Raw genomic sequence first — 22,122 nt, forward strand, 5'->3', positions numbered from 1 at the left:
AACATGCTTGTTGCCCGCCGAGATGGATGGATCTGGACGATTGGGGGCTAATTTGAGTTCCTTATCAAACGACTTTTCAACGATATCTCGAGCTCCAATGATTCGAGGGTCGTAAACGATTATGGATGTCCCATCAGTAGTACGGTTAATGCTTAACACGCCAGGTGGTGATTTGCCAAGCTTATTCTCCGAGAGGCTTGGTGACAAAATTTCTAGCTCATGGCCTTCCTGGGTAAATTTCCGGCATTCAAAGCCTGTTTCTTTTTGGAGCCGTACCACTGCTTCGTTAACAGACATCTGAGCCGAGCTGAAATAAAATTCTGCTCGTGATAAAACCAGGCTGGTTTTGATCTCAGAGACACCAGGAATGTTAGCGAGCGTACGTTCAAGCTTTGTCTCGCAACCAGTGCAGGTCATTCCCTGGATGCTTAGGACTACACGCTCCCTACTCAAATAACCTTTCTCCAAATCCATGTGGACATCAGGAGTTGGTGCCTGTAAAATTCTACTCTCTATCGAGTCTGAATCATCAGAGCGGCAATTGTTAGATGTTACCCCAGCTGTCGCCGAAACCAATGCTTCGCTGCAACATTTCTTCTCACATGAAGTAGACAGCCTTGATATCACCAATTTATCACAACTAGCGCCAGTGGAAGGACGACCTTTCTTGCATTCTTGTTCTGGTTGTTTTTTGTGTAGATCAGAAACGGCCACGCAACAGTAGCCATCACCTTTGCCACACTTTGAAGGTGTTTCAGATGATTGACGATGGCTAATAGTGTTGGCACTAGATCGAAGAGACATGCATGACGTATTATCTATCTTCGAACAGCATGATTCGAGGTTCAAGGCAAAAAGCGTACGACAAATGCATTCGAGAGCATCGAGAGTAGGTTGAAATCGGCTCTTCGCTGACTGCATGTGGCTCTGGCATGGTCCTTTCTTGTTTTTTGTAGATTGCTTAGATTTTGCACAACAATCATCTCCCTTATCTATGCTTTGTTAGCTAACAATACAATGAAGAGCGGGGATTTGAGGCTTACCATATGCCTTCTCGTCAGCAGTTGAAGTGCTCGGAAAGTCACCACGAGAACCACATGATTCATTGCACTCGCGATCGGCAATACGAATGATGCAGGATTCTTTGAAAATTAGTATTGTTATAAAAATGTTGCAGTTGACGTTGGCGTGAAGAAACTCACCATTACAGCAAGACTGCCCGAGGCTAGAAAAGCCATCGCATACAACGCAAGGACTGACTGTCTCTGAATGCGCCACCAGTGTTGAAAGTTGAGCTTGCTTTAGAGATCCAACTTCATTAACATTGCAACAACTGTCGTCGTCAATCTCTGGCTTTGATCTTGTAGGAGAGAGTTCAACGAGCTGCGACCCTGTTAACGCACACGACCCTGCCAATTTACCTGATTTGCCCTTACAACAGGATGAAGACATTTTGAGGGTGCGAGAGTCAAATTGTTGAGGAGTTGTTGGGATATATTCGATACTGTTACCGATGCGTTTGTTGTGCTTCAACTCAAAATATTGAGCTCCAGGGCCTGAAGGTAATCTTACTTTCTTGTGAACGTGCTTGGCAACGGAAGTCAATCCACCGACGGCGATGCTTGGCGAATCATTCAAATATGAAAAGAAAGGGCTAACATCCAGGGCAAGTGATTCACAGCCTGAAGTTGTGGTGATGAGATTAACTATTATTCAAGCAATCGTGACATTCTTCTGTTGATCGTTTGTGTTGTCTTATCACTGGTTTATCAGCAGGTGGATGCTGCCAGATTCCCCTTTAAAAGCACGCAATAAAACAAAACAGACTAAGCCATTAGATTCCGCTGATAAAATCGCTGTTTATTCTTCTTGGACGTCGCCCGAAGTAACATATCAATCACAAAGAATGAAATCAGAAAGGGACACAAAAGTGGATGACACGATCACATCATCTCAAACAATCACACCGTCTCAAGCAACAAATTCAACTTAGACACCAAAGGTCAATCGAAGAATTGGTAAATTCCGTCCAGTCTTTAACCTCAAGAGAAAGACGCAACATGAACCGGCCGAATTTCGAGGTCGGGAAGAAAAGAAAAGAGACAGAAGAAGGAAAAGGAGAAGATGACATCTACAGATAGTCGTACCGAATGATTTAAAATTCTCTTCCGCATTAGATTGGTCAGAGTAATTAAGACAACCATCTTGGAGTGACTTGGAGTGGTTTAGAACAGGAGGATGAAGAATGATGAATCTGGTATCGGTGTTCAGAGGATTTTAAGTGGGGCAATCATCATCCACCATGTACAGAACTAGCATTCGAGAGAGGGCAGATGAGTGAGGAAATCTTGAGTGAATTAAATATTCTCAAGGATGAAGCGATAAGAGTCAAGGAACAAGAGGCAAAGGATATCCTGTATTGTTAATACATATCAGCGTGAGAGACCTTGTGATAAACTCTCGAATCTATGACCGATGTCGAATCTTCAGGAACTCAGACAACGTGCAGCAATTTTTCAAACCAGATTGATCTGAGCATTTTTGAAGGGTGTTTGAAATACTTGGGCTTGGTTCCTACATTTAAGGCAACCATCAATGATATCAGTAACGCCATGATGACTTCCCATGAGAGAATTGTTGAATTGGGAAGAAATAACACAGCACATAAGATTTTATCAATCCACTATACTTATGGACTTTGATATGTTGAAGGAGATGGGAAGAAAAAGGGGAGCTTAATGATAGCTAATCATCATTCAAGGATCACCAGCACCGAAAAGAAAGGTATCGAATAAACCAGACTCCAGTCAAAGGAATTAACTCCTGGATCCCTTCTTCTTACTATGCTCCTCTACGTCAAACTTTGATGAGACCAAATCCTTCTAGCCACACCTTAGATAATCGGAAAGCCTCTTTGTATGTCCCTAGCTTGGACAATGAGAAAGCCTAACGCAGTCAATCGTGAGCATGTTTTCTGACCCGTAAAAAAATCGATTCTTCATGTTCTGGTTAGAGAATATGATCAAAATTTGCTCTTTGAATAAATTGGTTAAAGCAAGTTCATGCTTTATTGTTGGGGACCCAACTTATATCTTGTAGTTGGCTTTGCATAATGTCATCCTCATGAAGAAGATGGGGAATTCATTGGACTGGGTGATTCTCCAGCTCATATAATTCTACTAATGTTAATGGAATTAATAGAAAGTCCTATATTTACATTGATTGCGAAAATCATTTCAAGCTCATTAATCCCCTTCGAGAGTTGAGAGGGGATATGTTCATAGACATTGTTAGACTCAGATCTCATGAATCGATTGTCAAGTTCATCCTCTGACATCCTGGGAACTCGGTCTTCATATCTTCTCACAAACAAAACAAAATTGCTGTGATTTGAACTTGTTTTAGAGGTAAATAGTTGGGTCATTGGAAACATATATGGATACGAGGGGAGGATGATTTCGCGTTTTCAGAATGGTTTTGAGATGGAAGTGATGGAGACTTTGCATGATGGAGGGATATTAGAGGCCGAAGCAAGAGGAAAATGCCCAAAGAGTTGGTGCTTGTATAAGACGGAAATGAATGATGAAGATTACTTAGAGTACGTTTACTTGAATCATAAAAATGTATACAGGAAGCGATTGACTTATATCGCACGAGAGGTGGATATGATATGGATTGATTTAACAAAGGGTAACGATCTTCGAGTGAAGGCGGAGTTATGATCACTTTTGCATTTCAAAAATAATTGATTCTCATTTCTAGTGTTCAAACTGAAGCCTGAATTTTGTAAAGTCAAGTAGAAACCTTTCATTCAAACTTATTAGGTTTCCAGGATCACGGATGTTCAATTCTTAAAGACCAACAGAGCGATGTTGTTGGGTTTCTTGAGACTAGAAAGAGTATCAGATTGAATTGATTTATTCTCTAGCTAAGCAGTTAAGCTGCGAGTATATATTCAAAAAATGAAGGAATAAGGTTAGGTATTCAGCCTTCGGAATTAAAGTGCTTTGAAATCAAAATATTGAAAGCAAACAAACAGTATACCAAAAAGGAAAGAATGAATTAAAAGTTGAGTTTTGTTTGCTCCTTATATGCATATGTACTATATATGCATATGCTGCCAAGATCCCAGGAGGTCAACAGATGTTTATCAGCATCACAAGACCAATGGTTTTACTTGTCGGGGTAACCTTAATCTTCTTTCTTGCCTCTTCTGATTCTCCTTCGGACTTTCGCTTCTTGTCGTTTTTTGGGAACTGATGCAGGATCGATTGCAGCTTTATTTGAATCTTCCATGATAACATCTTCGGGTGCATCTGATGGTTCCAACTTTGATGATGTATCTTGCTCACCATCTTTCTCCAACTCTTTGGGTTCAATCATCTCATCGTCACCATCCCCGCCAGATTCATTAGGTTCCTTCATTTCCCCCTCGACGATGGGTGGATCTGGAAGTCTTGTAACATTTCCCACTCCATCAGTGGTAGTTGCACCAGATGAAATTTGAACTATTGAAACCAGTGAGCGTTTAAAATCCATTGTTAAAGTACAAAAAGGACTTACCATTTCCACCGGCCTTAGCTTGATCCAATCCTCTGAAAAAGTGTCTCAGTCTCATCAATTCTTCACCCAACTTGTTCTGACCTTGCCATTCTGATATAGGTGTCTTGGCGGTAGCTTTGACAGTCTTTATACCCGATGCCCAAACTCGATCATCTCTAGCTTCTATCAAAACTTTACTGCCAGTAGATATGAGCTCATTTCTAATATCCGCATTATGGTTAAACTTGAAATAGAGTGCGTCAGCCATGACATGTCTAGAGATCTGGTCCCATCTGGCAACGGGCAAATCTTTGATGGCGTTACCCAACTTCTTGGCTTCTAGACCGCTCCTAGTATGGGCAATCTGCATAAACTTTGACCTGTCCTTGACAACCCATGCTTTTACAGCCTGAAAGTATCTATTAATGATGTTAGCATAGAAGCAAAAAAAGGTACATAGAAGCTACTCACGCCTCTGCACAGGTGTAAGTAATCCCCTGATCATCTTTAAACTGCTCCATATAGAAGTTGCTCAAGTAGTTCTATGGGTCGCCAGGTTTATGCCCAGAGAACAACACTGTATTTTTTGGCACTTTATCACCTCCTGCGTACCACACCGTAACCGAATCCTTATTGGGAGCCATTACCTTTTCAAAAGTCTAGTTAGCGACGTGCATTCGTTGACGAACGTGAAGATTGTGGACGTACGTTTGCAGAGAGGATTTGAAGTAAATGGTGTGTGTCTTGAAAAGCCTAATTCTAATGTCAAATATTAGTAGGAGAGATAAAAGTAGTTTTTGCCAGCTTACCGAAGAGGGGGGAGGGGGCGGGGGATAGGTGTTGACCTCCTGGGATCTTGGCAGCATATGCATATATAGTACATATGCATATAAGGAGCAAACAAAACTCAACTTTTAATTCATTCTTTCCTTTTTGGTATACTGTTTGTTTGCTTTCAATATTTTGATTTCAAAGCACTTTAATTCCGAAGGCTGAATACCTAACCTTATTCCTTCATTTTTGAATATATACTCGCAGCTTAACTGCTTAGCTAGAGAATAAATCAATTCAATCTGATGCTCTTTCTGGTCTCAATAAACCCAATAGAATTAGTTTCTCTTATGGTGATAATCTTTTCCAAGTCTCCAACTTCTTGTGGCTTAAGCTCATCATTACCATCGACAGATACTGGAGAAACTTTGATTGATATAATATCTTTCTCAGAAAGATTAATATTGCTTAAAGTTCTATTTGATTCACTTAGAATATTATTTGTAGCATCTTCTGTGCAGAAAAGCCGCACGGTGACATTTGGTGAAGAATTCAGCTCTTGCAATTCATTATTGAACCAACTGATGGTGTCTAATCAAGATCAGTAAGTGACAATCCGGTGGAGATGATGAGATCAAACATATCTTCTTCTCGAACGACCCATATGAACTCAATAATAGTATCCAAAGTCGTTGTGTTCTTCGCAAGTTTATGCACAGTTTCAATAGCAGTGCCAAATGTAAAGGCACCACCTGAGCCACCAGCTATAAAAATAACTCCATCATAGCGTGAAAAATCTACCACTGATCCATAAGGACCATCAATCGAGGCGCGAAGTTTTACACCAGGATTCTTTATTGCCAAACTATGAAGGTCACTTGTAAACCCATCACAAGCAGCTACAACGAAAGTAGTCCCCTTAACATCATCAACCGAAGCAACAGTAAAAGGGTGAGTCTCGATTGCACGAATAGCTGGAATCCACAAGAAAGCGTGAGTTCCTGATTTGATGAACTTGGATGATCTATGCACCAAAACTTGAGTACCCCTATTTGGTAATGGGGTAAGAGTGACAAAATTTCCGAAGAAAAAGTAACTGAGGTAACTAAAACGTAGCAACCGATCAAAGAACCATACACCCGATGCAACAAATATCATGTATACAGTACGGTCAGAAATCTTTGGTCTATGCATGGCGACCGTGATGAGTGTGAGTAAATACATCACAACATGAACGATATACCAGATTTCGTACTGCATCTTGTAAATGAAAAGAGAAGTAATGAGAATTATTAGCATAGCAATTCCAGCAACTATACCGAAAATTTGGTCCTTTTCAAGTAATGTATCGTAAGAATTGGACTGTGCTTCAGCGACAACATAGAAAATGGCGTGAAGCGTAGACCAAAGAATGGTACCATATCCTGCGAGCTTGTGAAAGACTTTGAGACTTTCGTAAGAGTAATTGGTCAAAAATGCGAGGGGCGTATTCTTAAGTGCTAAGAAGGTAATAAATGTAATATGAGCTGTAGCAACCCTTTATGTGAATTAGCTACTACGTATACCCAAGACTAGGAGACTATGTGATGTCGTACTTACCAACCGAGTCGCTTTGCAAAATTATTGTATTCCGGCCAGCCCCCTACATCTTTAAAGGTAACGGCAAATATTGTTGCAGTATATACGAGGAAGATGATGAAGTGTCCAATGGATGTAAACCCCCAAATCTTTTGTAAAGAACTTTCTCTGATGCCCTATCAACGAGATATATATTAGAAAATGGTCTTTGATATCCGTCAACTGGTAAAACAGACCTTGTAATGGTAAGTAAAAGTCTAATAGGCTTAGGTTTGTTCCTTGGTGTATAACGAATATAAAAAAATCGAATCCATTTAGATAGAATTAAAATTGCCATAATTACGGCCATGGCAGCAGCGAAGTACTTAACGGAGTTGCGATTCCTCTTCCACCGTAGAATCTTCGCGGCGGCTTTGGCAGCTTTTGCTGCAGAACTGTTCTTCGGTTCAGTTTCGTTCATAATTGATTTCGGATGAGGGTACGACAAAAGTGGAAATGAAACAGAAGGCAAGGAAGAATTTGAGATGGCAACCACATTCAGTTATAGAAGAAGTAATATCCATAGGCCTTCGGAGATGTTCTCTGAAGTACAACTGTAGATGTGCTAGTCAAGGAGGTATCCTAGAAGTGCTCATTCTAGATTCGGTACTTGTAACTAGGATTAGGAGTTTTTCATCCATCAGTCATATTCTAATATTACTCGGTCAGAATTCTTTCAAAAACTGCGCAAATGAAAATATTTGAAGTATGAGATGCAAGCTAGATCTTCAATCAGATAAAACGGCATCACAAATAAGCTTTTCTAATATCTTATCAGATGTCGCTAAGATCAAACCAAGCGGACATTCTTCGTGTCCGAAGTAAACAGGGATCATGCTAAAAGTCTCGTTTCGGAGGCCAGTGACAGCCTTTCACACCATGGTTGGTTGAGCAATCTAAACTCAAATAGAAAGTTCGTCTAGTAGCCAATCATTCGATTTCATACCAAGCTTTTGAGGGGTTATTCTATGACCAATTTTCCTACTAGAAGGCAGAGAGAAAAAGCTAATTTCTCGCACTTTCGTGTTTTTCAAAAGCAAACAGTGCCAGCACTTATCCAAGCTTAATCCAATCCGACTTCTACAGGCAAGCAAAAGGTAAAGGTTGTAATTTAATCAACTGCTTTTCACTTGAAGGCGGAAAATCGTGGTAAGAAAAGTGGATCGATTCATCCTCGATGGTCAGTCACTTGAACATTTTTGAGAAGATGGGAGGATAATATGGGAGGTTATTGATCAATTAAATTGAGGTTGGAAATTCAATGTGTAGTTTAAAATTTAGATGTTTGACCCAAAATTCTTCGCACTAGCGCAGAGTCAGCCTGCCAGTCTATTTCAACGGCGTCTAGTACCACTTCTGTTGTTGAAGGGCCTTTGAATCCACCATGTATTGGTACTTGGTGAAGAGCCAACGTTAACTACCTGTTCATCGCCCCACCAACTAATGCCTTTGTGTCGCTCTTCCTACTCGTGCTTCCAGAAAGTGTGGAACTCAAGCAGTGGAGAAACCAGGATATCCCTCTTGGATTTTACCATATTCTCGAACGTGCATAACGCTCAAAGTTGCATACTTCCTAACCGCACGAGTATTTCACCATGTCACATCCTTTGAGTGATAAACTTGAGGTGACGATATCACCTCAGACTACTTCAAAAAGCTAGACGCATAGCTACAGTATGAATAACCATCTTTAGACCACCTTTGCCAGAAACTTAGACAGTTTGGTAATTTGACCGAGATGTGGTGTGCTTGGAAAGAATTAGGTAGTAGTCTCACCAGGAATCGAATAAAATAGTTCCCCAACTGTTTCCACACACGGTCGACTATGCTCGGTCAAAGATCTCCAGAATAGATTTCTTGAAGAATGTAGAGAGCTGTATCATATGGCCATAGATATGTAATGTGGTTGAAGTAAGACGGGATGAAAGTGTCCAAAACGGAAGGATATTTCATAGTAGAGTCACAAGATGAATCAGAGGACAATAAGATTTTAATCATGTCAGATTGTAAAGGAATCTTACATATTGATGATGGATTTGCGAACTTCTCCAAGTCAAGTGATAGTAAGAAACATGTCAATTGGTAAGAATGTTTCACCGAACCGCGCAATGAGCTAAGTATACTTGATATGGCCCTTCTTTTCCGATAATCAATATTCTATCAGGATTAATTCATGATTGATTTCTAACCAAGTGAGTCATTATCAAGGTAATTTAGATCTCACTCGGGTCGGAAGCCTTCAGTTGTAAACAATTTGGGAATGTATTTTTCGTTTTCCAACAGCCCCTTTCTCATGCATTTTAGGCAGGCTCGAAGCGAAGGAAAAAGATCGAAATTCAACCAATAACTTATCATTAATGTCGAAAGCAAGTGGAGGAACAAATGTAAATGAAGTTCACACGTGGTATCTTAGTATATCTTTAAATAAAGGCTGACTGTGCCGTCACATACCAGCTTTTTTCATCCCACTTATTAACCTCGCATTTATCAGCAAATCCTCCAAACATCATCGTTAGGTCGTATCATGATATCGTAATTCTGATTGAGGCCATACCACTACCAGGAAGGCTTAACTATCCAATGTCAATTATCGTGAGATTTTAGGCAACTGCGCAGCCAATCCTATAAACGAAGTTCACAATAACTTAACACTTGATCTTCAACATAATCGCCTTAGGATGGATTTGAAAAGTTTCCGAAAGAGCTAACCTATATAGAAGAATTGTTCCTTGCAGAGGCTTATTCTCGCTAATCTATGCCGTCCCCCACGCCCAATGAATGTAAGCTTACCGTTTCAAACGGAAATAATATCGGTAAGGCTGCTAAGCTTTACCGTAATATTGGAAAAGATACGAAATCACGAGTCAGCTCGCCTGTAAGCTTATAGGAATGAATACTACCCTATCTAGCATGTTTTCAGTGGCGGTGTATATTCTGCCTTCACGGTTGGGAAGTGTGAGGTCCCTGCTAGAAATTATTCCTTTCAGCTTTTACGCAAGCCTCTTATGCCTCGGTGTCGTGAAAAGATGACATGACTGCTGAGTGATTACGACGAGAGTGGAAATTTGGGTTCTGATGTATTATTATCTATAAAGTCAACTTGATTCCCACAAAGAGTCTCAATTACTACATTAAACCTCGAATTCAACCCTTCCTGTCCCCATAATAATATAATAATACATCAAGCACAACTTTAGTCAAACGAAATCAAACAACATGGCTCAAGTACGAAATAAAATAGTTCCATCCTCGAGAATAATCAACTGATAACCTTTATAGAGCAACGGCGTTATGCGGGAACCGGCCATCACCACGATGAATGGTGCTCCCGTTTTGAAGCCAGCATCCACTCAGAGAATTGGTAATCAACTTAGAGCCACTCTTCTACTTCAAGATATTAATCTCTTGGAATTAATTCAACATATCACTCATGAGAGAATCCCGGAGCGGTAAGCTAGAACTCATTATTTTAACGACATTATATTGGCTGATAAACCATATCTAGTGTTGTCCACGCCAGAGGCACTAGCGCTTATGGATACTTTGAGGTCACAGATGATATCTCAGATGTCACTTCCGCGGCTTTTCTTAACAAGGTTGGAAAGAAGACCGAACTATTCTGTCGATTCTCTACTGTAGCTGGTCGAGCAGAATCAGCCGAAACTGTTCGAGACACTCGTGGATTTGCCTTCAAGATGTTCACTGAGGAGGGTAATTTAGATTGGTTATTCCTTAGCACTGTAAGTCAATCTCGAGTTTCTATTTGAAAACATTTAAAAAGCTCATGTCATAGCCTGTCTTTCCAATTCGAGATGGAGCCAAATTCCCATCCTTCACCCATGCAACTAAAAAGAACCCACGAAGTGGACTACCTGACCACAAGGCATTTTGGGAGTATGTTTTCGATTCCTTATTGTACTTTTGACAGACTTCTGACTTTTATAGCTACTTCACTCATAACCAAGAGGGAATTCACTTCCTCATGTTTTTATTCAGTGATCGTGCTACACCAGTTGATTTCCAGCATGCCAACATTTTCAGTATCAACACGTACAAGTTCACCAAATCAGATGGTTCTTTCACATATGTCAAGATTCACCTCAAAACTAACCAAGGAGTGAAAAACTTCACGCAGGATGAGGCAAATCAAAAGGCTGGTGTAGACCCAGACTTTCAAACTCGTCGCCTTTATGAAGATATCGAAAATAGAAAGTATCCATCTTGGGATGTTTATGCTCAGATTATTGACCCCCTTAAGGCTGAGCATTATCACATCAATATCTTCGACGCTACTAAAACATTCCCATTCTCAGAATTCCCTCTTCGCAAATTCGGTAAAATTACATTAAATAGAAACGTGGACAATTTCTTCGCCGAACAAGAGCAAAGTGCTTTCAGTCCGACAAATCTCGTTCCTGGTTGGGCTTTAACTCCTGACCCAAGTAAGTTATTCTTTTACAATCAACAAGAACTATCTTGACCTGTTCGTTATGATTTTAACAAATTTATTAGTCATTCAAACCCGTGCTCTTGCCTACGCAGATACGCAAAGATATCGCCTTGGAGCTAATTTCATTCAATTGCCTGTTAATGCTCCACACAATAAACCATTCAATCCCGTCATTCGGGATGGAGCTGCTGTTATCAATGGAAACCTTGGTGGTACTGAAAATTACTTTCCATCATCTTTCTATAATGTTGGAGTGGCGGCACAATATGCACAACCTGATGAGGAACAATTTCAAGGGACTGTTGTCAACTTTGAGAGTCAAGTTGTTGATGCAGACTACCTGCAGCCAAGAATATTTTGGGAGAAAACATTGGCTAGCGAGCCAGGTCAACAAGATAACTTCATTAGTAATGTTGCGGGTCATTTAAGCGCTGTTACCGGAGATAAGGGAATTCAGATTAGGCAAGCAGTTTATGGTATGTAATCAAGTCTAGACTTAACTCCGTGTACTAACATTTAATTAGCAATGTTCGGCAAGGTCAATGCAGATCTTGGAAAGCGTATTCAAACTTCAACTGAGGCTACGATCAAGCAAAATGAGACAGGTACTATGACCAATGGTATGGAAAATGTCAAAATCACCAAGCAAAATGGAATACCAAATGGTAATAGCCATAACAGCGGTATGTTCGCTCATAAGAATTGGAACTAAAAGGTGTGGGTACTTTTGTATTTGTAGTGGTATGCTGGAGATTGAAACGAGTGGAGTACTTTTTCTGAGTTCAACGGTTTATGTAGTAATAAATGGTGGGATGTACTTTCCTCAATCACATGAAAGAGAAGAGATAGAGGAAGGAGAAAGGGATAGCTTTAATACATTTTGTCTTTGCATGGCGCCTTGTATATGATTAATAGCCAATGAAACCAAGGAATGATCAATATTATTTTATTGAAGCAGCTAGCTTCTGAGCAACAGAGACAAGATCTAGAGGCTTTGCTGCCAATGACTGCCCACGACCCTGTCATGCTGGTGAATAGACCTGGCAGGCTAAAAGATTCATATAGAAGTATAAGTAATCAAATGGTACCACCAACACATCAAGAATTGGGATTAGCGTGAGACCGGAACGGGAATTTAAATCATATGACCTCATAGTTTCTTGTCGTGTTTCGAAACAATAACAGTTGATTTGGCAAGGTACCAAAGGTTAAGCCGAATGAAGACCAAGGAGCTTGTATCCAAATTTAGGCATCCTGCACTTTCTTTCAAGTAGCCAGCTCAACGGCATTAGGATCGCGGAGAAATCAACGTGAACAAGAAACCTTGATCTCTAAATCGTAAAGGCTCCTGGTCAAAAAACAAATTAATGCTACTCAACAGGTTTTAAGGAAGCATAATAACAAAACATCACACAAAGGTTTGAAAATGATATTCTCTTATTATTTGGTTGCCCGTAACCACATGCACCTCCGCTAACTCCTGGTATATTCCCACAAAATTCCGAACGCCTCAACTAGTAATCACCCACTACGAAAGCATTGCTGTTCTCAAACAATACCCACATCTATCAAGATGTGTACCATGAAGGAGCGGGCATTGATAGATCCTGCTGATGATAATTTGAATCGACGGGAAGAGATTCATAAGTTCCTGCTGGTGGAATATGGTACGGTTCAAATTCATTAGACTGTTCCTTATAGCCTCCTCCAAACAACGAATAATGTATGTGTTGCTGACTATCCCATTGCAGTGCCGGTGACTGCTGACCTGATTGATCATGTTCTACTTGGACATTGCTTCGCGGTTCCTGGGGATTATACGCAATGCCTCCACGAGCAATCACTCTCTCAAACACCACTGCTCTTTCATCCTGTAATTCTTTTCGTTTCATTTCCAAAACTTTCTTCCTCTCCCCGACTTCCACACCAAAACTCATCAAACGCTCGTTGCTATGTTTTGTTTCTTGAATCAATCGAGATCGTGCTGCTATCAACTGCCGCCTCGACTCCTCAATCTTTTCATGAAATTTGAGATCAGAGAGGATATTATCAAAGATAAAATCAGACATTAGACTCCCTTGTGCAATGTTCATCGGGCCCAAAGGTTGAACTGCTGGTTGCATTTGTCGCGCTTGAGAAATCAACATCTCTACTTGAGAAGAAAGGGATTGGGCTTGTGCAAGTGAAGATTGTTCCGTCATGTCGGCAAATCCTCCACCTACTCCCCATGCATCCATAGTCGAGGATTTAAGAGCATTATCCAGAGCTGCAATACATTGGCGCATGATCGTTGAAGCATTTTGCAAGATTGATGAGACATTGGACTCAATACTAAGTCGCAGCTGCCCCTCATCGAATGAATCTTTGGCTAGAGAAAGAAGGTGCTCCATCGTATCTTCAGTTGGAAAATCAGGGGATGGCCCTGAAAATATGGAATTATAAAGAGTATCGAGCTCAGCTTGTGCAGCGTTATTTTTTTCAACCAGAGGCTTCAACAACGAAGCTTTTGATTTAGCTTCTTGTAGCGTGTCTTTTAAATGGCTCAAGTGACGCTTGGCTTCCAATTCATTTTGAATAGCATTTAACCATTCTCGATGTTCTTTCTCTTCCTTTTCAATAAACTTTTGTTTTCTGCCACTTATTTTATAGGCTAAACGTTTGACAGTGGAGTCTTTATATTCTTCATGCTCCTGATGTTCCTTTGCACTTGCTGCCACCAAAGTCTTGACCCGTTTCTCTTGTTCCAAGACAATTCTCTCAATAGATAATTGATATTGAGTGATTTGTGCATATTCCGAAGGTGCATGATCAGTTTCTGAAAGTATGGAGAGGAGATGTGTGTTTTGAGCGGCTGAGGCTATGATATGTTGGGTTGCCATTTTTGGAGTAGCGATACGGCCTTCTTTTGTGCGTCCTCAATCCAGAAGATAATGTATAGAAGGAAATCGAAGCTTTTCAATGCGTGGAAGGTCCGAAGAATTGTGAGAATGATGTAAAATTGATGATCTCCGAACCCGTTGTGTATTTCAGGTCAGGGCACACCCACTTCACTGAGCAGTCAGCTATCTTTTAGCTGCATATTCAGCACAGCCTCATCGTATCTGCGCCTTGCAATGGCAATAAGTGACAGTAAAAAAAAGGCACATTCATTAGGTTTCAGAGATAGCGGTAACGAGAACTTAAATCATCAAACTTGTGATTCTTGGGGCTTGGGAGGCTTCTCTTCAGCGTTTTTCGTGATAGTTGATCATCTGTTGATTGTTTGAATGACGCCACAGTAAGATGTTATGATGAATGTGGATGCATATACTTCAATATTTGATTGTAGACGTCGGAGATGTGAATCGTTTTGTAATACAAAACACATAAACATAAACAATATAAGATATCTCTTGAAAGTTGTGATTGTTTGGTGTAAACAGAATAGTTTTGGTTGGTGTTGTCGGCTTGTAACATTTACAGAGTTGAACATACCGGAGCGGGGCATTGTTTTTCCGTTCTTCCGGCCTTTTTAGCCCCATTCTTTAAGACTTTAGGGAACTTCTAGATATCAATCTACATCAAACCCTTATCCGTCTCTTTAAATTCGTCGTCTTTGGCATTGGCACTTTTTCCCTAGATTTATACACCGTACTTGAAGATTTGTGGCATCTGCCGTCATGGCGATACAGGATCCAAGAATGTAGGATGCACAATGCCTTAGAGAAATGGAACCATGGACTTCCTCGGATGCAGCATACATATTGTCCAATTCGGGCGCTGTCGTGGAGGCTCTTTAAGGTTAAAAATGCTTGTGGATCGACACATTTGCGCCAATTAAACTGCAGACTTTCAATCCTATGCTCCTCTCCTGTGTTGGAACTCCCTCGTCCCTGGATTCAATATTTCAGTAAGCTCACGCAAAGTATCATTGCTTATCCCGCTAGCCACGCGGCATAAACCATCGATTATCTTAAATCATGAATTTTCGACTTCCTATGGTGAGCCCTTGTTACTGACGGGTCTTTTTCACACAATGACAGAAATACAGAGGTGCGGGACATGGTGTGCTGTTTGCGAGAATCCGTTCAGTGATATTCACCTGTGCCAAGTGCTTTTTGTGGTGAAGGTCGCGCTTGGGTGGCCTCGTTTCCATGCATCTGTCCCAACCAGCTTGTTCTTGCAATAAGTTAAATGCATACCATCATTTAAACTTCTTTCTTATGTTTAGGGCCTTGTGAAGAAATATTTCATTTCCACACTCTGGTAAACTTTACATCCATGAATTCCAGGCAATCTTCCAAATCATCAAGCTAAGATAGTAAATACACCGGATCAGAAATCCAGAATTCTTTGCCACATCTTTTCACCACTATTGCCTTGATTCCATTTCAGGCCAACGGAAACACCGCGGCCGTTTTCCAACTCGGGTACAGAACAATATATGTGCTGCGTTTGTAAGCATAGGCGTATGTAAGATGACAAATTGAGAAGCGGCAGCCAAAGATCGATTTCCTTGTTTTCAATATAATGGTGCATAAGCAATACATCATCATTTCCAGATATGGCGAGTTCAGTAAGCTCGTTAGTTATTTATCCTTAGGTCTGATTCCTGTTCACATTCATCATTACGAATTGTGAGAGCAATTCATGAGTGATTAGCAATTATGTTTTCAAAAGTGGTTTCATGTCTTCTATGTCTAACGATATCCATAACTGCAGCCTTTGCATTCTCGGAGTCCTCGAAAGAAATTCTTGAAGCTGCGCAACGAGGTACGATGTATTTATGTGATAAACACAGCCTGCAAATGCTAATCCATTTAGATGGAATTGATTTACTGGCATTTAACTTCACAACATCAGCATTGAAGTCTATTGATAATATTTTTTCTGCTAACCAGAGCATTCCCACGGTCTCAAACAACACTTCCCACCTGGACGTCAGAATTGATACTCATGGCAAGCGTCGATGACTATAAGTAGCAATTAGCTTCTAACTGACAGATTTCAAATTAGCACACGCGGTTCCGGATTGGTATCGTCAGATTGTACCAACGATTGCTGGTCAACCAACTCCATTCTGGAGTATTGAGGCTGAATTCGAATTCATGAAAAGCTTAAGTGAATCATCATGTCAAGCACAATCACCCAATCTAATATTTATGTTAGACATCACGCATAGGGTATTATCCATAACAACACCTGGTTCAACAGTTTACTCTGGGGATCGAGAGGCATCCGTGGCATTAGCACGACTTCTTAACGAATGGCAAGCAGCTGTTAGTACCGCATGCTCTTTAAAAAGTTCAGGGGCTGACAAGACATTGCCAGCTTGTTCGAACGTATCCAAAACAATTTTCTTTCGTTGCTACAATTCCTTTGCCATATACCGAAGAATCGTAAGTCTTCGTGATCTGATTTCGGGGTTTCGCTGACAAGAATATATAGCATTGTGGAAGCAACTTATAGTATATCAAAGCTTAACGCAGTTGGCATCATCTTGCTTTCTAATCACGAAGGATTTTATCTGGGAAACTCAATCTTTCAACCATTCTACCAAACTTTGAACAGTCTCACGAATGAAAGACATACTATATTCGTGCACCCCCATACTCCCTATCTACGCTATAATGGTGTTTTGATCGAGGCGAACCCTAGTATGTCTTTGCGATCAACGTTGAACTCCTAGACTTTGGTAGCTGAACTCTCATAGCAATTTACCCCCCACGGCAGGTGGAATTTTATTTCGATACTGCTAGAACTGTGATGGATCTCTTTCTATCTGGAACCGTACAGAATTTCACCAATATACGCTATCAAGTTGCTCATGTCGGCGATTCGTTTCCCTCGGTCATCGATCGTTTCCTGTCATCTAGTGCTGAAAATGCTAGTGATATTTATCACACGTTACAGACGAGATTTTGGTGGGATACGTAAGTCCTTACCTCAGCCAGAAAGAATTCGGCAAGTGAATCTAATTGATTGCTATTAGTGCCGGACCGACATTTCCTCATCAAGTACTAGGATTGGTGGCGTATGATGTTCCTAAGACTCAGCTTACGTTTGGAACCGTAGGTACTACTTTAGAATAATTGAAGAAGTGACTAAAATGTATGGCAGGATTGGCCATTCAGACGTAACCATGAGGCTAATGTTGAAGCTATGCTGAACGCACCGTTCTTAAATGAGGACGATTTGGATTGGATTTTGGCGAAAAGTCCAAGGAGACTTTATGATATTGGGCCACTTTAGGTGATGGCTATTCAGGTAGGGTTTAGGGTTCTAGTCAAATATTCGATTAAAGGAGGGAATGTCGTTTCAGGGTGGCATCTCAATTGCTATGAGCTTATGTTGAGACCCTGCCAAGCTGAACTAATCAACTCCACCATCTAAGCTCAAATGACATTCAATAAGGTCGTCAGTTCAAAGATATTTCATGTGCAAACCTTAGCTTGAAATGAACTTCAGTTGGTACCCCTAGCTTCTGAAATCTAGCGATCAACTACTACCTAGAAGGATGGCCCCCGAGTAGTCGGAATATTAGACATGGAGGTAGATACCAGTGTCCACTATCGATTAATTATCGAGCGCCCATACATTGCAGTTTGTATTGAGTCTGGCAAACTTATGGCCAAGGATGAATTTAGAAGCGGGGTCGGCCTACAAAGGGCAGTATGTAGCATTGCTGTAAAAATTTCAGCTATTAGCTACTCAATAATACAGTCATTCCTAGAAGGCTTCTTGCAAAGAGAATCAATTGTAACTACTAATCTGATTTTGATTTCGTAATTCTGACAACTTGTGTTGAACTCCGATGACAACTTGATCCAGTTTATATGTAAGCGAGAAGATTGACCTTATCAGCCTCGGGATAATATTCGTAGCCTTGCATGTCTCAGCCTCAGCATCATTGTCATCTCAAAACCGACACAAAACACAAGATATTGAACGGCGTTTTACTTCTTCCGCATTATACTTCTTCCCCTCGACCATCATCCCTGTTACCAGCAATGAATACTACCCTACCATCTTCAGAGAAACAGCTGATTAAATTATTTGTTCAAGGTTCAATCCCCTAAATGAAATCATGTCCAATAAAAGCAACACCTCCGATGAGAAGAAAGTCGAACCTGCCATTGAGATACCAGCATCAAAACCAATCAATAATACACGTTTCCGCCGGGTTTTAGTACTTGCTTCAATTAAACTTGCTAGAAGAATCCCATACTGCCATCATCATGGTATTCTCAGCATATCTAGAGGAATTTGCGTTAAATACGGCGAATTCAGGACTTTAGCAGAAGCATCAGCCATGAAATTTATTGGAGAAAACACATCTATTCCGGTGCCTAAGATTTACTGTTCTTTTGTACGCAAGGGAACAACGTATATTGTCATGGAAAGGATACGCGGAAGCCCCTTGGTTCGTGGATGGGTACATCGGACGCCAGAGTCTAAGGCAAAGATACTTTCTCAGATTCGAGAGATGGTTGCAGAGATGCGCAAGTTGACTACGAAATCGTCAAGAATTGCTAATGTTGACGGTGGAATCTTATATGATGGAAGAATCAATGGTCCGGAACGATTTGGGCCTTTCGAAAATACTAATGAGTTTCATCGGTACCTGCGATCAGATTTTCCAGTCCATCCACAGAATCCAGAGGGCGTCAATGAGCTTATAGAATGGCACGATGCCCCTTGGCTCGCTCCACCTGTCTTTACACATGGCGATTTAAGTAGTCTCAACATTCTCGCAGACGGTGACAAAGTGGTTGGTATCATTGATTGGGAAACTGCTGGTTGGTATCCATTCTACTGGGAGTACACAACAGCGATGTACGTTAATCCATACAATGAGTTTTGGAAAAAAGAGATTGATAAGTTCTTGGATCCACTACCTACTGCGCAGGCTATGGAGGAGGTTCGGCAAAAATACTGGGGAGATTATTGAGTTGATCACATCAATACTTTTCTACACAAGTTCTTTTCGCTGTTTGAATCACAACATACATTCGCATCAAGTCTTGTGAAGGATGTTAGTGCTGGCGTCATCCTTTTTGCCTTTTCTCTATCTCAGCGAAGACGGCCCCTAATTTTGCCTTATGGAAGGTCATAAGTTGGTGAGGATATACTACTGTTTTTGAATTTCTACTAACGTTACCACGGAGCTTTGTCTATTTTAGTTAAGATATCCCCGCGGGAGATCGTTTGTGCGACTGACTTGTCAGATTCGCAAGATATTACCGATCTAGAACTTGTAATTATTAGTTCGATTGTAAGATATTTTTTAAAAAAAAAACCTTGGAATGTATAGATTGTTTTGAGCTCAAACAAAATTTCCTCTAATTTGGTATGATGGGTTTTTAAACAACATCACCTCTCATCAACCTACGGCGGCGGTTAAATCATTGATCTGTTTCAGATTTAAGCGGCGTCAATCAATGAGGTCTAATTTGGCATTCATGCCAATGATAACAATTAGTCTGACTCTGAATCCCAATCAACTAGCGTATTGCGGTGCCATAAACGCCGTGCGACGCAATTCAACACACCCGCACATCGCGCTAATTGACGACTTCCACATCAACCTCTCATCAGAAACATAAAAAGGCAGGAGCATTCCTAATGCTGAGTTTTCCTCCAACTTAAGAGTCTCGTCCCTCATGAGGTTGCTGAGATACTCTTAAAGACCATCAACAAATGTTCATTTCCTTCCAAACTTCACAATATAAGACGCCGTACTGCTTTTTTTTTAGAGTTTGAACCACGGAAAAGACTATTCAATCAACAGACGATCACTTATCTCTCTTCAAACTTTCCTCAAGTTAATCATTTTGAAACAATCATGCCTTCCGATAAGAATCGACTCTATATTGCTCTCTATGCACGCGGTGGCAAAGCCACTATGCCAGAGAAGGAAGACACGTAAGATTTCTGACCCGCGTATTTAGAGGTGAAGGCCACTTCCAGCTGACAAACTTTGATCGGAAAGATATCACTGGGCTTTAATTATTGGGCCTAAAAAGGAGGGTAAAGATTCACAAGGGACACGTTTTCACGCCAAAGAGAGTATGGTCTCCTCGTCTGGGAAACACGATTGGAAGTACGAAGAGGCGTCTATTCGTCTCATAGCCACTCAAATGCTTCTAGTTCGGGTGATGATTGCGAAAATTGAAGATAATGATCGTATGTTGCAGATCCTGCGAGGGATTCCTATAAGAGGGGGAGATGAAGGTTGGAATTGTGTGGGATGGATAAGGGAGGCATTGTTGGAGCTACAAAACGATGGGAAGGTTTTAGGCACGTCCGTTATGGAGTGGATCACAGTTCGGAATGCGGCGATGGGCTATTGTCAGAAGAAGAAGGATGAGCATCGTTTTGATGGGGTGGTGGAGTGGAAGACTTATAAGGCGGCGACATTCGATTTACTTGATGGGAAGGAGACGATACCTTAGGGGTTTAAGGGTAGGTTCTACATGCCCAAGAGAGGAAAATGCCTCCTGGGACTGGACCCACGAACAGGATAGCCGATAGTCTCGACTGCAGCTCAACAATGAGAATCTTTTGGATTCCGGAATTGATTTCGGATATTCAAAGTATATCCAAGCATCCAAAGAATTCCGATTATTGAAAACCTAGATCTAGTCCAGACTATTAGGCCCGCTGACTTCATAATGCTGTTCTTTTCCATACAGGGGAACATGTTTACCAACTCTATGTTCGTTGTTCTCTGACAGTTCGCCGGAAACTATCATCGGTAGTATACTTTCGACACTTTCTTCGAACAACCTCGATGGCAGCAGGGCTGCGCACCCGAAAAGGCATCAGGTAGACTATTGCCAGACCACGGAGGGAATGCGATTTGGGTGTAAGATATTAGTGGTAGTTTTCAAATACTAAATTTTCTTTTGCCAGATTACACAAATCGTCAATAAATCCAATCCGATCCCATGTGTACTGAGCAAGGAAGCTTCCAGTATTCCCCGCCATCCCTTATAGCTCACCATTATATCACGTCCGAATGGCAGAGCTTCTCTGATCAGTATAGGTACATTCATAGGCCAAGATTTACGCCAGCTTATCTACGACGGGCCACCATCTACCAATCACTATGGAGTAGATATCGTCAACCACCTGGAGACTGGCTATGAAGAGTGTTCGGTTGAATAGATAGAAATCAAAAATATTGGCGTACGGCATATAAATTTGTGTTACACTTGCACATTGTGTTGGACGACGATTGTGAGATTTGACAGAGTTGATCAGTATCATGGAACACTGGTGTATTATAACCCACGTATGTCTCTCATCTTCCCATGATATGAGAGATTACTTGAGGAGGATGGTCTTGCTATAGAACCAAAAGGATTAAGGGAAATGTATGAGAATTTGAGTTTGAGCTTCGGTTAGGGAGGTGGTAAATGGGAAGTTGTAAGTTCTAAATTCTAAGCAAGGCGTGGTAAAGTAGTAGAGTGTAGTGTAGAGGGAGTGTCACGTGGTAGAGTGGTAGAGTTGGTAGGTTAAATGGCTCGTTTTCGGTGTTAGGTTACTCCACCTTTCCGAAGCCCCACTTAAAGTCAGCCTTACCTAAGCTTGTCCACTCTCAATCCACAACATGGTGAACTCACATCAAAATGACGCGTGAATGTCAACTTTCAACTCTTCCCCTTCAGATGTTTGGTCATGGTTCATGAAACTCTTCACTATGAAAGTGTCAAGTATAATGTTTGGTATTGCTTTAAATGTATACGGAATCAAATTCA

The 22,122-nt window shown here is 41.0% G+C and overlaps 9 protein-coding genes across 9 annotated transcripts; 6 read left to right on the forward strand and 3 right to left on the reverse strand.

Annotated features, from left to right (window-relative positions):
* Positions 1-276: 276 nt before the first annotated feature.
* Positions 277-1,452, reverse strand: SS1G_09137 (hypothetical protein; the record flags this gene model as incomplete). The annotated part of the gene is made up of 3 exons (XM_001589366.1): positions 277-992; positions 1,044-1,142; positions 1,203-1,452. Coding segments are annotated over 3 exons (1,065 nt in total), but the record flags the coding sequence as incomplete, so codon positions are not given.
* An 850-nt stretch (positions 1,453-2,302) lies between these two features.
* On the forward strand, positions 2,303-2,530 carry SS1G_09138 (predicted protein; the record flags this gene model as incomplete). The annotated part of the gene is made up of 2 exons (XM_001589367.1): positions 2,303-2,337; positions 2,380-2,530. The coding sequence occupies 2 exons, from the start codon at positions 2,303-2,305 to the stop codon at positions 2,528-2,530; spliced, it is 186 nt and encodes a 61-aa protein (XP_001589417.1).
* A 961-nt stretch (positions 2,531-3,491) lies between these two features.
* On the forward strand, positions 3,492-3,911 carry SS1G_09139 (predicted protein; the record flags this gene model as incomplete). The annotated part of the gene is made up of 2 exons (XM_001589368.1): positions 3,492-3,598; positions 3,833-3,911. 2 exons carry the CDS (start codon positions 3,492-3,494, stop codon positions 3,909-3,911), a joined length of 186 nt encoding a protein of 61 aa, XP_001589418.1.
* A 280-nt stretch (positions 3,912-4,191) lies between these two features.
* Positions 4,192-7,351, reverse strand: SS1G_09140 (hypothetical protein; the record flags this gene model as incomplete). The annotated part of the gene is made up of 8 exons (XM_001589369.1): positions 4,192-4,508; positions 4,564-4,961; positions 5,251-5,295; positions 5,643-5,894; positions 5,954-6,499; positions 6,569-6,850; positions 6,913-7,067; positions 7,235-7,351. The coding sequence occupies 8 exons, from the start codon at positions 7,349-7,351 to the stop codon at positions 4,192-4,194; spliced, it is 2,112 nt and encodes a 703-aa protein (XP_001589419.1).
* Positions 7,352-9,685: 2,334 nt separating this feature from the next.
* SS1G_09141 (catalase) lies at positions 9,686-12,418 on the forward strand (the record flags this gene model as incomplete). The annotated part of the gene is made up of 8 exons (XM_001589370.1): positions 9,686-9,805; positions 10,210-10,379; positions 10,436-10,670; positions 10,724-10,824; positions 10,876-11,372; positions 11,443-11,856; positions 11,905-12,063; positions 12,357-12,418. The coding sequence occupies 8 exons, from the start codon at positions 9,686-9,688 to the stop codon at positions 12,416-12,418; spliced, it is 1,758 nt and encodes a 585-aa protein (XP_001589420.1).
* A 530-nt stretch (positions 12,419-12,948) lies between these two features.
* SS1G_09142 (hypothetical protein) lies at positions 12,949-14,259 on the reverse strand (the record flags this gene model as incomplete). The annotated part of the gene is made up of 1 exon (XM_001589371.1): positions 12,949-14,259. The coding sequence occupies one exon, from the start codon at positions 14,257-14,259 to the stop codon at positions 12,949-12,951; it is 1,311 nt and encodes a 436-aa protein (XP_001589421.1).
* Positions 14,260-16,026: 1,767 nt separating this feature from the next.
* On the forward strand, positions 16,027-17,611 carry SS1G_09143 (hypothetical protein; the record flags this gene model as incomplete). Its single annotated transcript, XM_001589372.1, has 9 exons — positions 16,027-16,132; positions 16,184-16,318; positions 16,376-16,480; positions 16,529-16,638; positions 16,691-16,758; positions 16,808-17,016; positions 17,073-17,292; positions 17,352-17,430; positions 17,480-17,611. The coding sequence occupies 9 exons, from the start codon at positions 16,027-16,029 to the stop codon at positions 17,609-17,611; spliced, it is 1,164 nt and encodes a 387-aa protein (XP_001589422.1).
* Positions 17,612-18,446: 835 nt separating this feature from the next.
* On the forward strand, positions 18,447-19,310 carry SS1G_09144 (hypothetical protein; the record flags this gene model as incomplete). Its single annotated transcript, XM_001589373.1, has 1 exon — positions 18,447-19,310. One exon carries the CDS (start codon positions 18,447-18,449, stop codon positions 19,308-19,310), a length of 864 nt encoding a protein of 287 aa, XP_001589423.1.
* An 894-nt stretch (positions 19,311-20,204) lies between these two features.
* SS1G_09145 (hypothetical protein) lies at positions 20,205-20,814 on the forward strand (the record flags this gene model as incomplete). Its single annotated transcript, XM_001589374.1, has 2 exons — positions 20,205-20,284; positions 20,352-20,814. The coding sequence occupies 2 exons, from the start codon at positions 20,205-20,207 to the stop codon at positions 20,812-20,814; spliced, it is 543 nt and encodes a 180-aa protein (XP_001589424.1).
* Positions 20,815-22,122: the final 1,308 nt, after the last annotated feature.

The sequence above is a fragment of the Sclerotinia sclerotiorum genome, genomic scaffold, assembly GCF_000146945.2.
Source record: "Sclerotinia sclerotiorum 1980 UF-70 scaffold_13 genomic scaffold, whole genome shotgun sequence".
Taxonomy (NCBI): Eukaryota; Fungi; Ascomycota; class Leotiomycetes; order Helotiales; family Sclerotiniaceae; genus Sclerotinia; species Sclerotinia sclerotiorum.